This window comes from Podarcis bocagei, assembly GCF_964188305.1.
Source record: "Podarcis bocagei genome assembly, chromosome: 3".
Taxonomy (NCBI): Eukaryota; Metazoa; Chordata; class Lepidosauria; order Squamata; family Lacertidae; genus Podarcis; species Podarcis bocagei.
In genome coordinates, this window is record NC_138127.1 from 109083169 (window position 1) to 109099577 (window position 16409).

The 16409-nt window shown below is 48.0% G+C and overlaps 1 protein-coding gene across 4 annotated transcripts in view; it reads right to left on the reverse strand.

Moving 5' to 3' along the window:
* FZD3 (frizzled class receptor 3) overlaps positions 1-16409 on the reverse strand; it is a 37244-nt gene that overhangs the window by 17385 nt on the left and 3450 nt on the right. For all 4 annotated transcript variants that reach the window (XM_081188594.1, XM_081188591.1, XM_081188592.1 and 1 more), the window contains one exon: positions 8011-8539. In XM_081188594.1, the coding sequence (XP_081044720.1) occupies positions 8011-8199 (189 nt within the window). In that variant the 5' untranslated portion in view covers positions 8200-8539. The remainder of the gene's footprint in view (positions 1-8010; positions 8540-16409) is intronic.

Here is a 16409-nt window from a genome sequence, read left to right on the forward strand (position 1 = left end):
TACGTCTCTACTGATGGGATTGAGCCATGCAAAAGAGCTTTCCTCCTACATTTTTAATTCATTCTCCCTTACTATTAGTGACAGGGTGGAATTCATGTCTCATTTTGTTATTCTAATGAACATGGTGCCTGCACTTTAGAACAGGACTGTTGCCTCTGCGTTACCCTAGTAACTATTTGAATTTGTAAAGGGGGAAGGGAAAAGAGTTCTGATCAGGAGCTCAGCCTGGCATTCCTTTGTCTTCCACTCTACGACAGAACTATGATGGTCTCCTGAGGTTGTATACAGCCGCCTCCTTTCGCCAGCCCTCATATTTCCTTCCACAGTGAAGAAAAAGCCTCAGGATATACAAGTCAAGCATCCAGGAACCCCCTGCCACCTATTCTTCTCATGGCATGAACCTATTTGTTTAGGCTTAAATACAGTATATGTGATCAACATTAAGTTGATCTACACACAACTGCTCATGTCTAGACAAGCAGAGCTGATAGATAGCAAGGAATTAGGGGATATAGATTAAGAAGGATTTTCCCCCCTGCACCTACCAGGGACGGACTTGAGTAACCTTTTATGATACGGTGCCATGTGCAAGGCCAAAATTTGGCACCCCAAATTATGCATTTTGCGCCCCCTTGGCTTAGCACCCTGTGCAGGGAAACTGCCTGAACCACCCTAAATTTGGTCCTGCACCCACCCACGCCCCCTCCCGCACTGGATCTATGGATTCTGAACTTCAGGGGGAAACCTCTTTGTAAACACAGAAGGGTGAGCTGTGATCTAAAAAGGAAAGCTATGGAGTAGTATCTGGGGAGCAGCGTTCTGGCTGTAAAAGGAACAAAAGCCTCTATAAAGTCAAAGAAACAATTTTTATTAAAACCCAAGGCGTTTGCTGTTTGCTGCCTCTGACACGACCACTTTTGTTCCATAAGCCTCAAGAAACAGCAAATATAAACAAGTTAGCAAAGTTGCTTCCCTGCTGATAAATTGTAGGTTTGGGCAACATAGAGATGAAGTACAAAGGAGCCTTCCTCCTTCATTCACATTCAGATTAACAAGGCCTGTGTGTTCTATTCACACTGTGGCCCCTCCTCTCTCGGGAGTTTCATCCCCATTGCCATGGTAACCCTACACCCACAGGCTTTGAAGCATAGCAACAGGCCAAGCTCAGCGAGGAGTGTGAAAAGGGGAGAGAGTCAAAGGGCACAATTTGGCTCCGGGGAATCAGAATGCCAACCTTTGTCCCAGCACAAAAGGCTGGAATCCATAGGAACAGTCCTTTGCCAGCAGAGAAAGAGGTTTGCTAATATCATGGCCAGAGACATGATATGGGAAACAGAGGCAAAGGTGCCAGGGAAGGCACAGGCGTGCAGATACGCATGTCCCATGAATTTTATTGCTTTTTCTGCCATTTCAGCAAATCATATGTATATATATAGAGAGAGAGGGTGCTTTATGTAAATCAACCAGCTACTGGAGAGGTAAGCTGTTTGGAAGCAAAGCAAGGATCACTGTTGGGCTGAACGGTGGGGGTGGGATGTAATAGTAATAGTAATAATAATATAATATTTATACCCCACCCATCTGGCTGGGTTTCCCCAGCCACTCTGGGTGGCTTCCAACAAAATATAAAAATACAATAGTCTATTAAACATTAAAAGCTTCCCTAAACAGGGCTGCCTTCAGATGTCTTCTAAAAGCTTTAAGTTTATTGGGGGGGGGCTGCCCACACCCCCTGCATTCAGCTCACTTCCTAATCAAGGAGTAGCTCAGAAAAACTGAAAGGCCATTATGAAGAACAAAAATAGTAAGTGGTTTTTGTCAGCCGAAAACTAGAGTCCAGTTCTACCTGGGGCTAATGAAAACTTGGATGCTTCTCCTGGCATAGAATACAGCTCCCCACCTGTCACAGTGGCAATAACTATATATTTCAAAATGCAAAACTGCCATTGCTGTAAAGGGAGAAAGAAAGAAAGAAAGAAAGAAAGAGGAAGCCTGGTCGCAACCAAAAAGAAAGTCTTGCATTGCCTCCATTTATCCATGGAAGTTTTTTTACTGGTGCATTTATAATCTGTGAAACTGCAACAGTGCTCCTATATTTGGGCCCTCTTTGCGGGTTTTGTAAAGGTTGCTCACTGTGAGAACAAGATGCTTGACTAGATGGGCCACTGGCCTGATCCAGCAGCCTCTTATGTTCATCTTTTCTAACACAGCATAAGTTCCCTGCTGTTAATAGGCCTAATACCAAGCCGTCTGCCTGGGTGACCCCAAAAAACAAAGTCAGTATGCATAAATTAAAAGGCAAAAATGGCGACAAACCCACCACATTCTAGAAGTAAAATCCCCCAAAGCACAGTCTTTAAAAACGTTTAGAAAAATGTCTAATTGTTTTATTGTTCATTATTTACCTGCTATGCTTGCATGCAATACTGTTTACTGCATTTCTCAAGTGCCATTTTACCAAATGGGCACAAAGCAAGAGCGAGAATAGCCTCTTTAATTCCTTGCAATGTGAGGGTGGGAGAGCAGGACTGAGCCAAGATTATGAGAGACTAACTGTTCTAACATCAAGGAAAATGCAGGACACAAGTGGGAGCAGACAGAGTGTAGCTGCTGGTTTGTCAACTGGGGGGAGGAAGGCCCTCCAACTGAAGCAAGGAGAGCTTCATAAGAAGAATACATACCTGTCTTTCCCTCAAAATGTGCAGGGAGAATCTACCTCACTAAACAACCTTTTCCACAGCTTGTCTGCTCTTGATGTTGATTATTCTGCTTAAATGTTCAAATCCATAGCTACTTAATACTGAGCTATTACTTTTAAATGGATAACACTGTAAATATTTGAAAACAGAAAAACATACACATATTTTATTTACTCTAGGTTAAACCCTGGTCCCTACTGCAAACTTTCATTGAACTCTATCACAGCTCCCCTCTCCATATTTTTGTCAACAGCTGAATAGGTAGTTAGAAAGATAAACTTAATTCAATGACATAGGTACAACATTAGCTAGATGAGTTTTTCTGTATGATAAGCTCTTCCACAGAGTATGGTGGAGCAGGGCAATATTCTGTGAGACCATCAGCAAATTTATCACATATTTCAAGAGACGAGTGAATACTGAAACATACAGGGTTTGGTTTTTTTAATTTGTAAGTCAATGCATATCTTCTTAGCACCCTGATCAATGTTGGACAGCTCCTACTTCCTCTGCTTCTACAATTTGGACAGCTCAATCTGACCAATACGCCAGAATTTAAAGAAACTAGTCAAACAGAACTGTTCCTCTGCTTAGGAAAGAGTTGCTTTCATTGGACAAGAAAATCGGCTTCCAGGTGGAAAAGTCAAAATTAGAAACAGAACTGTTAGAACCCAAAACTAAGAATCTGTCAAGAATGTATAACTTGCTGTTGAAATGGAATACTCAGGATGAAATGGTGAAATCTGCTATGATGAAATGGGCACAAGATGTTGGACATAATATTATGTTTGCTGACTGGGAACAGTTATGGACCACAGGTATGAAGTTTACGGCATGTAATGCCTTAAGAGAGAATATTATGAAAATGATATACAGGTGGTACATGACCCCAGTCAAGCTAGCAAAAATCTATCACTTGCCCGATAACAAATGTTGGAAATGTAAAGAAACGGAAGGTACATTCTTTCACCTTTGGTGGACGTGCCCAAAGATTAAGGCTTTCTGGGAAATGATATATAATGAACTGAAAAAGGTATTTAAATATACCTTCCTGAAGAAACCAGAGGCCTTTCTCCTGGGCATTGTCGGCCAATTGGTGCCAAAGAAGGACAGAATTTTTTTATGTATGCTACAACAGCAGCAAGAATACTCATTGCAAAGTATTGGAAGACACAAGATTTACCCACTCTGGAAGAATGGCAGATGAAGGTGATCGATTACATGGAATTGGCAGAAATGACTGGCAGAATCCGAGACCAGGGAGAAGAGTTGGTGAAAGAAGACTGGAAGAAATTTAAATACTATTTACAGAAATATTGTAAAATTAATGAATGTTAGAAGGATGTTGGATAGAAACTAAGGGGTTTCCAGCTGTAATGCTTTAGGAGATATGAAAAAAAAAAAAGGTTTATAAATGGGTAAAAGCTTAATGGTAAGGATTTGCTGAACTAACAAATTGAAGTGGAATACAAAGAAGGGAGGTACGAGGAGGTCTGGGGAAATAAGCATAAAGAAGATATGTTATGGAAAATTATTTGTTTTTTAACTGTTTTTATGTTGTACTTTTGTATTTTGTTTTGTTTTTTCTCATTGTTATATTTTAAAAACCTTAATAAATATCTTTTGGGGGGGAAAAGAGTTGCTTTCAGTAGCTCCAAGAGACAGTGTTACTCTGTGTGCCTCAGGATCAGACTTGGAGGTGCACGGGGGGTCCCCCACCTTAAATTCTCCAGCAAACCCTATTTGGCACTGATATAACTCAAAGTACAGTGGTAACTCGGGTTAAGAACTTAATTCGTTCTGGAGGTCCGTTCTTAACCTGAAACTATTCTTAACCTGAAGCACCACTTTAGCTAATGGAGCCTCCTGCTGCCGCCGGAGCATAATTTCTGTTCTCATCCTGAAGCAAAGTTCTTAACCCAAGGTGTGATTTCTGGGCTAGCAGAGTCTGTAACCTGAAGTGTCTGTAACCTTAGGTACCACTGTACAAGCTTAAGCCCACATCTGAATCATAAAATCATAGAGTTGGAGGGGACCCAAGGGTCATCTAGTCCAACCCCTTGCAACGCAGAAATCATCTGAAACTATTTGAGGCTGCCAACACATTATAGGGGAACACTGGAATACAAGAAACTGATAACCTTAGGTTAAACAATGAAATACCAGTTTTAATATGATGACAGAACAACAAAATGGACAAAGAAACAATGTTGTAATTTTCAACATTCCACTTCCACTGATAACCAGATTTCACCACAGCAGCTTTTGGTAACTCTTGAAAGTAAGAAGATACTGTTACTGTAAGCCATACACTAGAAGAAATAATGCATCCTATGCAAACAGAAATTCAAGGGCAGAAAAGAAGGATAAATGTGACATACCTTACTTCCCAAACTAAGTTAACTGATGCTAACAATTTTATCTTGGAAAGGAAACCTCCCTAATTATGGTATCACAACAGCTCATCCAACTACTAGGATGGATGCCACACAGAGTGGGAATCAAAAGAATAGAAAATAAAGGCCTGCCCAACCTTTATAGAGACTTTAGTAACTTTTGATCAAAATAAGGAGACAGCACAGACTTGAAACCAGAGAGAAATTACAAAGATGTGGAGAGATATTGTGGCAGTATTGTTAGTATATACAAGTTAGGTCTCTGTAAGATACGAGTAATGTACTTTGAAAAATGCCAAGGCCTACTAGAGGGTTGGAATAGATGACCCGTGAGATCCTTTCCAACTCTACAATTCTATGATAGTCTGGATGAGGGAGCCATTTCAATAGTTAAGAAGTTCTGAGGAAGTATGATTAAAAATATCTGCCCACCATATAAGATTGCTCTACAGAAGCTGAAGAAAAACTGTGTCATTCTCAGCACTGCTTGGTGGGGCACAAGAGGCCATTGGGTGTAGACTAGACCCACATTTTAGCTACTAAAATTATACTGTAGAACAGAAGGTAATTCTCATGCTTTGAAGGCCAACATAACAAGGATATTGTTCTGTTTAATTCAAAATAGAATTTGGGGAACTTTCATTTGTAATAAAATACACTTGTCACTAGGTAAGACTATATTGGAAATGGAATATATTTGGAGAAATGTGGCAAATCTAATCTGGAACACAAAGTGCAGGAATATGAAACAGCTAGAGTCTTGATCATAGCAGTGTCTGCAATGCAACAGCAGGATCACTAGCAGGAATATGTATCTTGCAATGGCAATTTCCTTTGAGGAAATTTTCCCCTTTGGGAATGCTCCTAACATTGAGAAGCTTAAAAAGCATGTTCAAAATTACTGAAAGTAATTTATAATCACCCTTTTCCAGTTTAACTAATGCTCCCCTAAATAAATCAGAAGGCAATCACAACTTCTTGACCCCAAGAGGAAAAGTGTGATTCAAATGAACTGTTATTTTGTACACAGTTTTTGTGTTTGTGCAACAGGGACATACAAATTAAAACCTCGTCTATGTTTAAGTTTGATCTATTGCAGTGAGCATGATGAAATTATGACACTACAGTCAAATAAAGTTTGGCTACATGCTGAAGTCACCAAGAGCAGACAAAGCCAAGAAAGAATGAAGGCAGTGCCTACTGGAGTAGTCATACAGGTGAGCCCTGCTAATGAGAAGCATGTTGCAGGCAAAAGGAGATGCAATGCTCATAACTTGTGACTGGGGGCGGCTGCCGAGACCACATAACACCTGTCTTGAAAGACCTGCATTGGCTCCCCGTACGTTTCCGAGCACAATTCAAAGTGTTGGTGCTGACCTTGAAAGCCCTAAACAGCCTTGGCCCAGTATACCTGAAGGAGCGTCTCCACCCCCACCGTTCTGCCCGGACGCTGAGGTCCAGTGCCGAGGGCCTTCTGGCAGTTCCCTCATTGCGAGAAGCAAAGCTACAGGGAACCAGGCAGAGGGCCTTCTCGGTAGTGGCGCCCGCCCTGTGGAATGCCCTTCCAGCAGATGTCAAAGCGATAAACAACTACTTGACATTCAGGAGACATCTTAAGGCAGCCCTGTTCAGGGAAGTTTTTAACGTGTGATATTTTATTGTATTTTTGGTTTTTATGGAAGCCGCCCAGAGTGGCTGGGGAGGCCCAGCCAGATGGGCGGGGTATAAATAATAAATTATTATTATTATTATTATCTTAAGACAGCCCTGTTCAGGGAAGTTTTTAATGGGTGACATTTTAGTGTATTTTTGGTCTCTGTGGAAGCCGCCCAGAGTGGCTGGGGAAAGCCAGCCAGATGGGCGGGGTACAAATAATAAAATTATTATTATTATTATTATTATTATTATTATTATTATCATTATTATTATTATTATTATTACCGATAAGAGGGGCAGCCACTGCACTGAGATAAAAGCTGACATGTGGGCAAATGAGGGGCAAGGACTTCATGGTAGGAGCACTCTCCTCACTGGTTCTTCATCTCTTGGTGTACTTGGAGGAAGGGGAACCTGCTACTGAAGTCGCTCTGAAGTACGGTTGGCTAACCTGTGACCCTTCAGGTGTTATTCGATTCCAATTCCCGCAAGTCCCAGCCAGTATGGACAAAGGTCAGGGATGATGGGAACTGCAGTACAACAGCAGCTGGAGAGCCATACATTAGGCAATCCTGCCCTAAAGCTAAGGAGACCTCAGGCACTTGGCCAAAAACAAGAGGCAACAATTCCACTGCAGCAGAATCATCCACTCTTCATAAACGGACACTCCTGTTCGCCTTTACTGCAACCCTGTCAAGCAGGGAGGGGAGCAGATTTTGCCATGACACTTTGTACCCAAAAGCACGGGGAATCGCTTCTCAACTAACCCACCACCAATTTTCAGGATCAAAAATCCAGGATGAACTACCACCTCAGGACAAATTTTATTCTGAATGCTCCCCCAGATATAAACATGCCACAAAACTAGTCCCAGACTCAGGGCTGCTGTGATGATCCATGATGGCTGTATTTATCTATACCATGCAAAGAACTCGCTTTTTTATCTCAAGGAACTGCTTCAAATACCATTTATTTTAAATGGAAAGCACTTTTGTGTAAAAGAACAGCAGTTCAAACTGCATATGCATATAGCCACCTAATACCACTTTATATGCAGGTTTTATGCTGTTTCGCCATGTAGGTTGTTCATAATGTGTAAAGCGTCCTCAAGAGCACCAATGCACCTCTGTTGTTTTGTGCATTATTCCTGCAAGCGGATGTAGGGAAACTCTTCAATTATTTTTGGCAACTCTCCAGTACCAAAGGCAATTCCACCACTGTGAATGCTATCATACATTTAGGCGGAAGTTAACTCTTACCTCCATGGCTAGAGCTGCTGTTTGCTGATCATAATGGTTCAAAAGGTTAGGCATAAAAGTGGTGTTGTAAGGAAGATCCTGGCACATCCTCAAGATGATGGGCTCACATGAGAACTGGCTGTGGCCACCTGTGCATCCTATCAGAACAGCCAAAAGCCACAGACAATGGAAGACCCAGCTTGCAGCCATCTTTCTGCAGCAATCATGAGATTCTCCAGATTATTTAGTAGACTTTGCTGGGTGCCTGTGAACCACTGTCAGGTTCTTCAGAGACCGAAAGATTCTTTGATTCATCCGCATTTCAGGTCTTCATTTTAAGATTCTTCAGAGAAAGGCTGTTTGTTTGCATTGATGCAACTTAGCTGAGTCCCACAGAAGGCTTTCATTCCCAAAGCACTAATAAGGTACTTCATCTTGGCCTTTTGTTTCATATTGCCATGCAAGTTGCATTAGGTCATCAAAGCTGGCTGTCTAACCGCACTCCCAAACAGACCCCATGTTGACAGGCTCTCTTCTTTCATTAAGCGCTCTAAAGACAAAATAATAAAAGTGTTAAAACTGTATTGCTAACCATTCAAAGAAAGTTATTAGTTATGTCTCATGGGCTCTCATATAACTTTGGGAGAAAAGTGCTAAGCACAACTGAAAAATGATAGCAAGAGACTACCACAGCCTGATCAACCAGCACTTGGCTTCTCCTCTCCCAAGCAGAAAGGCACTGTATAACTATAGTAAACAAATAATAAAATCCAAAGGCAAACCCCACTGACAGAGAGTTTTCTACTGATCATGTGTGCAAGTACACCAGACATTTACCAGATATTGCCAAGCTTTCAATCATTCCAAACATGTAGTCTGAAGCTGCAACTGCTCATCATGTCTCAAGATTTATGAGGCTTGATGTTTTTCGCTTTAGCTTTACTACTACCTCCATTTTTTCTAAACAGCTTATGATTTATGGATTACACTTAGGGTAAACTACTATACGGCTATTTCAGAGCAAAATCTCTAGCTGATAGCTGCAGTCTATAGAAGGCAAAGGACTCATATCACCAGGGTCACAGACTGTGAAAACGTTTCCTTATGAAACAAATGGCAGCTGATTCAGGAGAAAAGAGTATTTAATAGAATCATATACTGTACTGTAGCTATAAGGGACCTTGAAGTTCAGCCCTCTGCTCAATGTAGATCTGCAATGCAGGATGAAACTACAACATCCCTGACAGATAGCCGCACAGCCTCTGCTTAAACCCTTTTAGAAAAGGAAAGCCCATCACCTCCAGCTTTTACTACTGGGCAGTTTCTCCTAACGTTTAGCCAAAATCTACTTTCCTGCCACTTCCACTCATGGGCTCCAGTTGTGCCTTCTGAAGCAATTGGGAACAAGTCTGCTTCTTTTTTCGCATGGCTGCCCTTCAGATATATGAAGACAGCTATAATGCCTCCCCTTAACCTCTTCTTCTCCAGCTAAACAAAGCCTGCTCTTTCAACTGGGTTTCCGAGCCCCTCACCACCCTAGTCACTTTTCTCTGAATATGCTTCAAGGGCTTTCAAGACTTGAATATTTTGGCAAAGTTTGGCTATTTTGGACAACACAAACAATTCATCACTGTCAAAGATTTTAAAAACCTATATTAAAAGTAGTTTGCCAAGAAGAAAAGAACACAGGAGGCAGTGGCAATATGGAGGCAATCCAAGAAATATTTGGATTGAGTCTGACCACACAGATATCTTAACTACAATTAATAAATGCTGGTGATCCATGGGTACCCCCCAATTTTACTTTCCTTGGGTGTTAACTCGGTTTCTTCTCACTTGACTTTTGTACTGTTTTTAAACACAATACAGCAACCATGAACAAACCATCTTATGCAAATAAAGATTTACCATACTGTCAGAGCTGCTTCCAGATCCTAGCTCACAGAGGATCACGCTAGCCAGCGGTCATTAAGTAAAAGTCTTTATTGAATTACAGTTTCCATTCTCACGCTGCTGTCTGCAACTCTACGTCTACTAGCTAGATCGGCGAGGCTCCGTCTGAGTCTCCGCCCCGTGCGCACCAACTTAATATCCTAGCCTTGCTCCACCTTTTCCTCCTGACTGTCCTCCTCTGGGTCCCTCTACCCCCCGGGGCTTCTTCCTTCCGGGATTCTTCTGACGCTGACCCGGACCCTTCTGCCTCCTTGCGCCGGGCTTTAGGACCTGGTTCCCTTTCGGGGCTGCTCACTGCGCCGCCTTCCTCTGCATTTGAACTTGGCGCGCGCGCCCAACCTTCCACTTTCCTCTTAACCGTTTCTTCGCTCCCTGATGGAGGTGTGGCCACTCCTGACTCCTGCCCTCCCTCCTGTGGTGAGCTGCCAGCGCTTCCCCCCTGGCTCCTTTCCTCTTCCCTGCTTCCTGGCGGTGACGCTGGTCCCGATTTCCAGCTGCTCCCCCCTGAGTCTCCTCTGGCTCTATCTTCCTGGGGTGCCTCCCTAGACTCCCCCCTTGCCCTGGCCACTGGTGCTCCTTTCTGTGAATCCTCTGATTCACTGGAAAGACTGGGAGATCTCGGGTCGTCGTCATCACTCATCCTTTCCTCTGTCTCCTCCCCTTCGCTCTCTGTTTCCTCCCTTGCCCGTGCCTCTGCACCTAAACCCCTGACATCCATCCCCCCCTCGAAGCCCCCCAGTCCCCCCTCCCCTCCTTCCGGTGCTGGAGCTGGGGGCTGCTGTTGCAAAGGGACGAACGTCGGATATCGGTCGCTTCCCGTGGCAGGCCTCCATCGGAACTCTTCCGGGTCTTCCTCTCTGCTCTCGTTGACGACAGTCACCTCCTCTTCCATCTCTGTGCCGCCGTGCTCGAAACCCGGGTCGTCCCCGAAAATGTCCATGTCCGTCTCTCCCGCACTTCCTCCAGGCGGCGTTGCTCGGCCGGAACAGTCCAGCCACTTCCTGCGGAACTGCTCCTCCGGCCTATCGTCCCACCAATACGAGGGTTCTGAGACAGATCCCGAGGGTGACCCCTCCGGGGAACGGACGTCTCGTGTTGGTTCCTCGTCCGAGTCGAACCCCCTGAACGTGCTGTCCGAAAGCGTGGGCGTGAAAAGCCAGTCGTCGAAAAAGTCTGCTGGCATAGGTCTATGTGGGAAGAGGGCATGAAACTCGTCTTTCAGCAGAGGTTCGTCCAAAGCGTAGCCCGGCACCCAGCTGTTCGCACTGGCCGGGGTGCCCTCCCTGGCGAGAAAGTATTCTACTCCCTCTTCCCCCCATCTGGAGTCCAAAATCTCCGTGACTTCGTTGATGCGCTCCTCCTGTGCCACTCCCGCGTGCCCCGTTCCTTCTCTGAGCGGACTCGGCGCCGTTCCGGGTTCCTGGAACCTGTGCGGTGCCTTGTAGGGAGTGAGCACCGATCTGTGGAACACCGGATGCATTCTGGAACCCTCCGGAAGCGCCAGCCTGAAAGCCACCGGGTTGACCTGCTCTTCGACTTGGTATGGCCCCAGTTGTTTATGCCCTAGTTTCTTCTTGGCCAACGACCTGGCCGGCACTGCGTGGGCTGCTAACCAGACCCAGTCTCCCACGTGGAGCTCTTCGCCAACCCTTCTGTGTTTGTCCGCTTGTACCTTGTATGCGTGTTTAGCCAGCTCCAGGTGGCGCCGCAGCTGATCGTGGACTTCCTGCAGTTCCGACGCGAACGCATCTGCTGACTGCGGCTCCCCTTCTCCCCTGCATTCCAGTCCCGGGAAGGTTCTAGGGTGCCGCCCGTTGTTGGCGAAGAACGGCGTGACGCCCGTGGATACATGCTTCGTGTTGTTGTAGGCAAACTCTGCAAGCGGCAGGTAATCCACCCACGTCGCAGGCTGTTGGTTTGCATAACATCTCAGGTACTGCTGCATGATGGCATTGGCTCGCTCCGCTTGCCCGTTGGTCTGCGGGTGTCTCGCCGACGCCAGATTGATCTTGACGTTTAGGAAGCCCATCAGCTTCTGCCAGAAGTTCGAGATGAACTGCCGCCCGCGGTCGGACAGAATAGACCGTGGCAGACCGTGAACCTTGAACACGTGGTCTATGAACAGTTTGGCGGTTTGCTCTGCCGTGGCCACCTTAGCACACGGAATGAAATGCGCCATCTTGGAGAACAGGTCCACAACCACCAACACTGCCGTCTTGCCCCTTGAGCTGGGCAGATCCGTGACAAAGTCCAGAGCCACCCTTTCCCAAGGTTCGACCGGAGTTTGCAGCGGCTCCAACAGTCCAGCCGGCGGTTTGTGCACCGGCTTTGCCCTCTGGCAGGTGTCACACCTCGCCACGTAGTCTGCGACCTCCCCTCTCATTCCAGGCCACCAGAAATCCCTGGCTACTAATTCCACCGTCTTCTCCTTGCCAAAGTGCCCGGCCGTGGGTGCGTCGTGCAGCTGCTGTAGCACCTTGGCTCGAAGTTCGTCACCCGGCACGTAGATGGCCCCTTTACGGATGAGCAATCCATCTCGTAGCTGGAAACCGTCGGCCGCTGCCTTGCCCCTTTGCACCTCTGCCATCTTTGCTCGTGCGAAGGAGTCCCCCTGCAACGCTCGCCGCACCGCCTCTAGGTCCACGGTCGCCGCGGCGCACGCCCACACTGTCGGTGCAAAGATGTGCATGGCGGCCGCTGGTGTTGCGTCCTCCAGATACTGTGGCTTGCGGGAGAGAGCGTCTGCCATGATGTTGGTGTCCCCCGGGACATACTCAATGCGGAAGTCGAAGTCCGCAAAGAACTCAGCCCAACGTATCTGCCTCTGGTTCAGGAACTGTGCCGTGCGCCAGTGTTCCAGATTCTTGTGGTCCGTGCAAACCTGCACCGTGTGCTTGGCGCCGATCAGAAAGTGCCTCCACGCCTTGAACGCTGCATGAATGGCCAGCAACTCCCTGTCCCATATGGTGTAGTTCTGCTCGGACTTGCTGAGCTTCCTGGAGTAAAACGCTCCCGGCCGCCACACGCCCTGCGGGTCCTTCTGCAGCAGTACCGCCCCCACTGCTCTGTCCGAAGCGTCTGTCTCCACCCTCATCGGCATGCTGGGGTTGACATGAAGCAACTGCTCTTCCGACGCGAAGAGACGCTTGAGGGCCTGAAAGGACTGCTCCGCCTGCTCTGTCCAGATGAACTTCTTCTTCTTGGAGCTAAGGGTGTCAGTGATGGCCGCCGTCTGCATCGCGAAGCCCTTGATAAACTTGCGATAGAAGTTCGCAAAGCCGACAAACCGTTGGACCTCCTTCCGGTTGCGTGGGCTCTTCCAATCCAACACTGCTCGAACCTTGGCGCTGTCCATGGCGAGCCCCTTGTCAGACAGCTTGTAGCCCAGAAAATCCACCTCCGGCACGTCAAATTGGCACTTCTCCAGCTTGGCGTAGAGCCTGTGTTGCTTTAGCCTGCCCAGCACTTCCTTGACGTGCTTGTCATGTTCTTGCTGCGACTCCGAAAAGATCAGGATGTCATCCAAGAAACAGACGCACGTCTTGTAGAGAAGTCCCGCCAACACGTGATGCATAAATGCTTGAAAAACGTGAGCGCCATTTTGCAGTCCAAAAGGCATAACTCTGTATTCGTAGGTACCCAGTGGCGTGAACATGGCTGTCTTCCACTCATCACCCTCCCGCATGCGAATGAGGTTGTACGCCCCCCGCAGGTCCAACTTGGTGAACACCTTTCCCTTCCGTACCTTCGCCAGGAGGTCGTCGATGCGGGGCATGGGGAAGTCCGACGGCTTGGTCACACTGTTCAAAATCCTGTAATCCACTACGAGTCTTTTTTGGGGCGTGTCTCGCTTCTTAACAAAGAATACAGGACTGCCCCCCGCTGCCTTAGACTCCCGGATGAAACCGCGCTCCAAATTATGATCGATGAAGTCTTTGAGTTCCTGCAGTTCGTCCTCAGACATGGAATACAGCTTCCCTTTAGGCAGCGCCGCCCCCGGCAGCAGGTCAATTTTGCAGTCATATGGTCTGTGAGGGGGTAGCCTGTCCGCCTCCTTCTCGCAGAAAACTTCCAGAAATTCTGCGTACTTGTGGGGAATCGCTTGCAGCGTGCCTAGCAGCAGCTGTGACTCCTCTTCGTCTCCTTCCTGCCTGGGTACGATGCAGTGTTCAGCACAAAAGGAAGAGCCGAAGACCAGCTGCCTCTGGAACCAAGCCATCGTTGGGCTGTGCTTGTCCAGCCAACTCATGCCCAATACAATGGGCGTGTCAGACAGTTGAGTGACGTTGAAGCTGATGACTTCCCTGTGATTCCCAAGTCGCATCACCATTGGTGGCGTCTGCTTCACCACTTGCCCCCCTAGCAGCTCCCTGCCATCCACCGTGACAACCTGCAGGGGCAGTGTGGCCGGCAGCAACTGCACAGCGTGCCTGTCGACAAATTCCTGCCCTATAAAGTCCGCGTTGCTGCCGGAGTCGATGGTGATTGGCACGTCCATGGTGATTCCATTGGGCAGCTGGAGAGATGCTGTGAGCCTCACTACTGGTTTGGGCGGGAGGGGGTTCACTGGCTGTAAAATTTCTGGGGACTGCGTCACTAACACGTCTGGCTGGGCCCCAGTGCCTCTTCCTCCAGCCAGACATCGTCGTTTCCCTGCTGTGGTCCTCCCTGCTGCGTTGCTGCAGTCACCATTGCTGAGGCTGCAGTAAGCTTGTGGGGCCTCTGGGGACACTCTTTCGCCATATGCCCTGGCAGCTCACAGACGTAACACTTCCTGGTCCCTCTAGGAGGCTTCGCCTTCACTGCTGCCGGTGCTAGGGCTCTGGTTGCTGACTGAGCCCTTGCACCTCCAACCTCCATAGGTTCGGCTCCTCCTCCTGGCGGAGGCGTGGATTGCGCCCGCGCTGCTTCTCTGGGAAAGAAGGAGGGGCCCCCGGCTGGTTCGCGCCCTCCACGTCCTTCGTCCTTGCTCCACGGACGTCCTTCCAGCCTCACCCCCACAGCCAGTGCCCTCTGAACGACCTCCTGGGTGGTTCGGGGTCTCTCCCCCCTCGCTATCTCATCTTTAATCGAGTTGTGCAGTCCCTCCCAAAAGAGGTCTCTTACAGGAGCCGAATCTCTGTCCCATTCCAGGGCGCTGACCAAGGCGAAAAAGCGGGCATGATACTGTCTGACGCTGGCCCTCCCTTGTCTCAGCCCATGCACCTCCTTCCGTGCAAGATCAATGTCAATACTTGATAAGAAACACCCATCCATCGCTTTAATAAAGGCATCCGCATTCTGGAGCGCCGGATCGTTATCTCTCCATAAATTGCGCAACCATGCTTTCGCCTCCCCATGCAGATGGGACATGATGAACCCCACTCTCTCCTGTTCATCTCTAAAGTCTTTATGTAACAGTTGCAGTGCGCACAGTACGTCGGCTCTAAAGTTGGGATACTGTTGCAGGTTCCCATCGAAGTGAGAGAGCAGCCCGCCTGTCCGTCTCGCCAACCCAATTCCCTCCTGCCGGGGTGTTTGCTTTGCCAGTACGTCTAACCTGACCTGGAGATCCCTGCAGGCGGCAGCTGCCTCGTCCTCTCTCTTCCTGGATGCAAGAACCTCGGCGTTCAGTTGTGCCACTGCTTTTCTGAGGTCCTCTATCTGCTGCTCAGCCGTCATGTCTCCTGCCGTTCGTGAGCTCGCTAGTGGGCGCCTGTTTCTCTCCCCTCCTCGAGGCTGCAGATGCCCACAATGTAGTGACGGAGCCTACTGTCAAAGCTGCTTCCAGATCCTAGCTCACAGAGGATCACGCTAGCCAGCGGTCATTAAGTAAAAGTCTTTATTGAATTACAGTTTCCATTCTCACGCTGCTGTCTGCAACTCTACGTCTACTAGCTAGATCGGCGAGGCTCCGTCTGAGTCTCCGCCCCGTGCGCACCAACTTAATATCCTAGCCTTGCTCCACCTTTTCCTCCTGACTGTCCTCCTCTGGGTCCCTCTACCCCCCGGGGCTTCTTCCTTCCGGGATTCTTCTGACGCTGACCCGGACCCTTCTGCCTCCTTGCGCCGGGCTTTAGGACCTGGTTCCCTTTCGGGGCTGCTCACTGCGCCGCCTTCCTCTGCATTTGAACTTGGCGCGCGCGCCCAACCTTCCACTTTCCTCTTAACCGTTTCTTCGCTCCCTGATGGAGGTGTGGCCACTCCTGACTCCTGCCCTCCCTCCTGTGGTGAGCTGCCAGCGCTTCCCCCCTGGCTCCTTTCCTCTTCCCTGCTTCCTGGCGGTGACGCTGGTCCCGATTTCCAGCTGCTCCCCCCTGAGTCTCCTCTGGCTCTATCTTCCTGGGGTGCCTCCCTAGACTCCCCCCTTGCCCTGGCCACTGGTGCTCCTTTCTGTGAATCCTCTGATTCACTGGAAAGACTGGGAGATCTCGGGTCGTCGTCATCACTCATCCTTTCCTCTGTCTCCTCCCCTTCGCTCTCTGTTT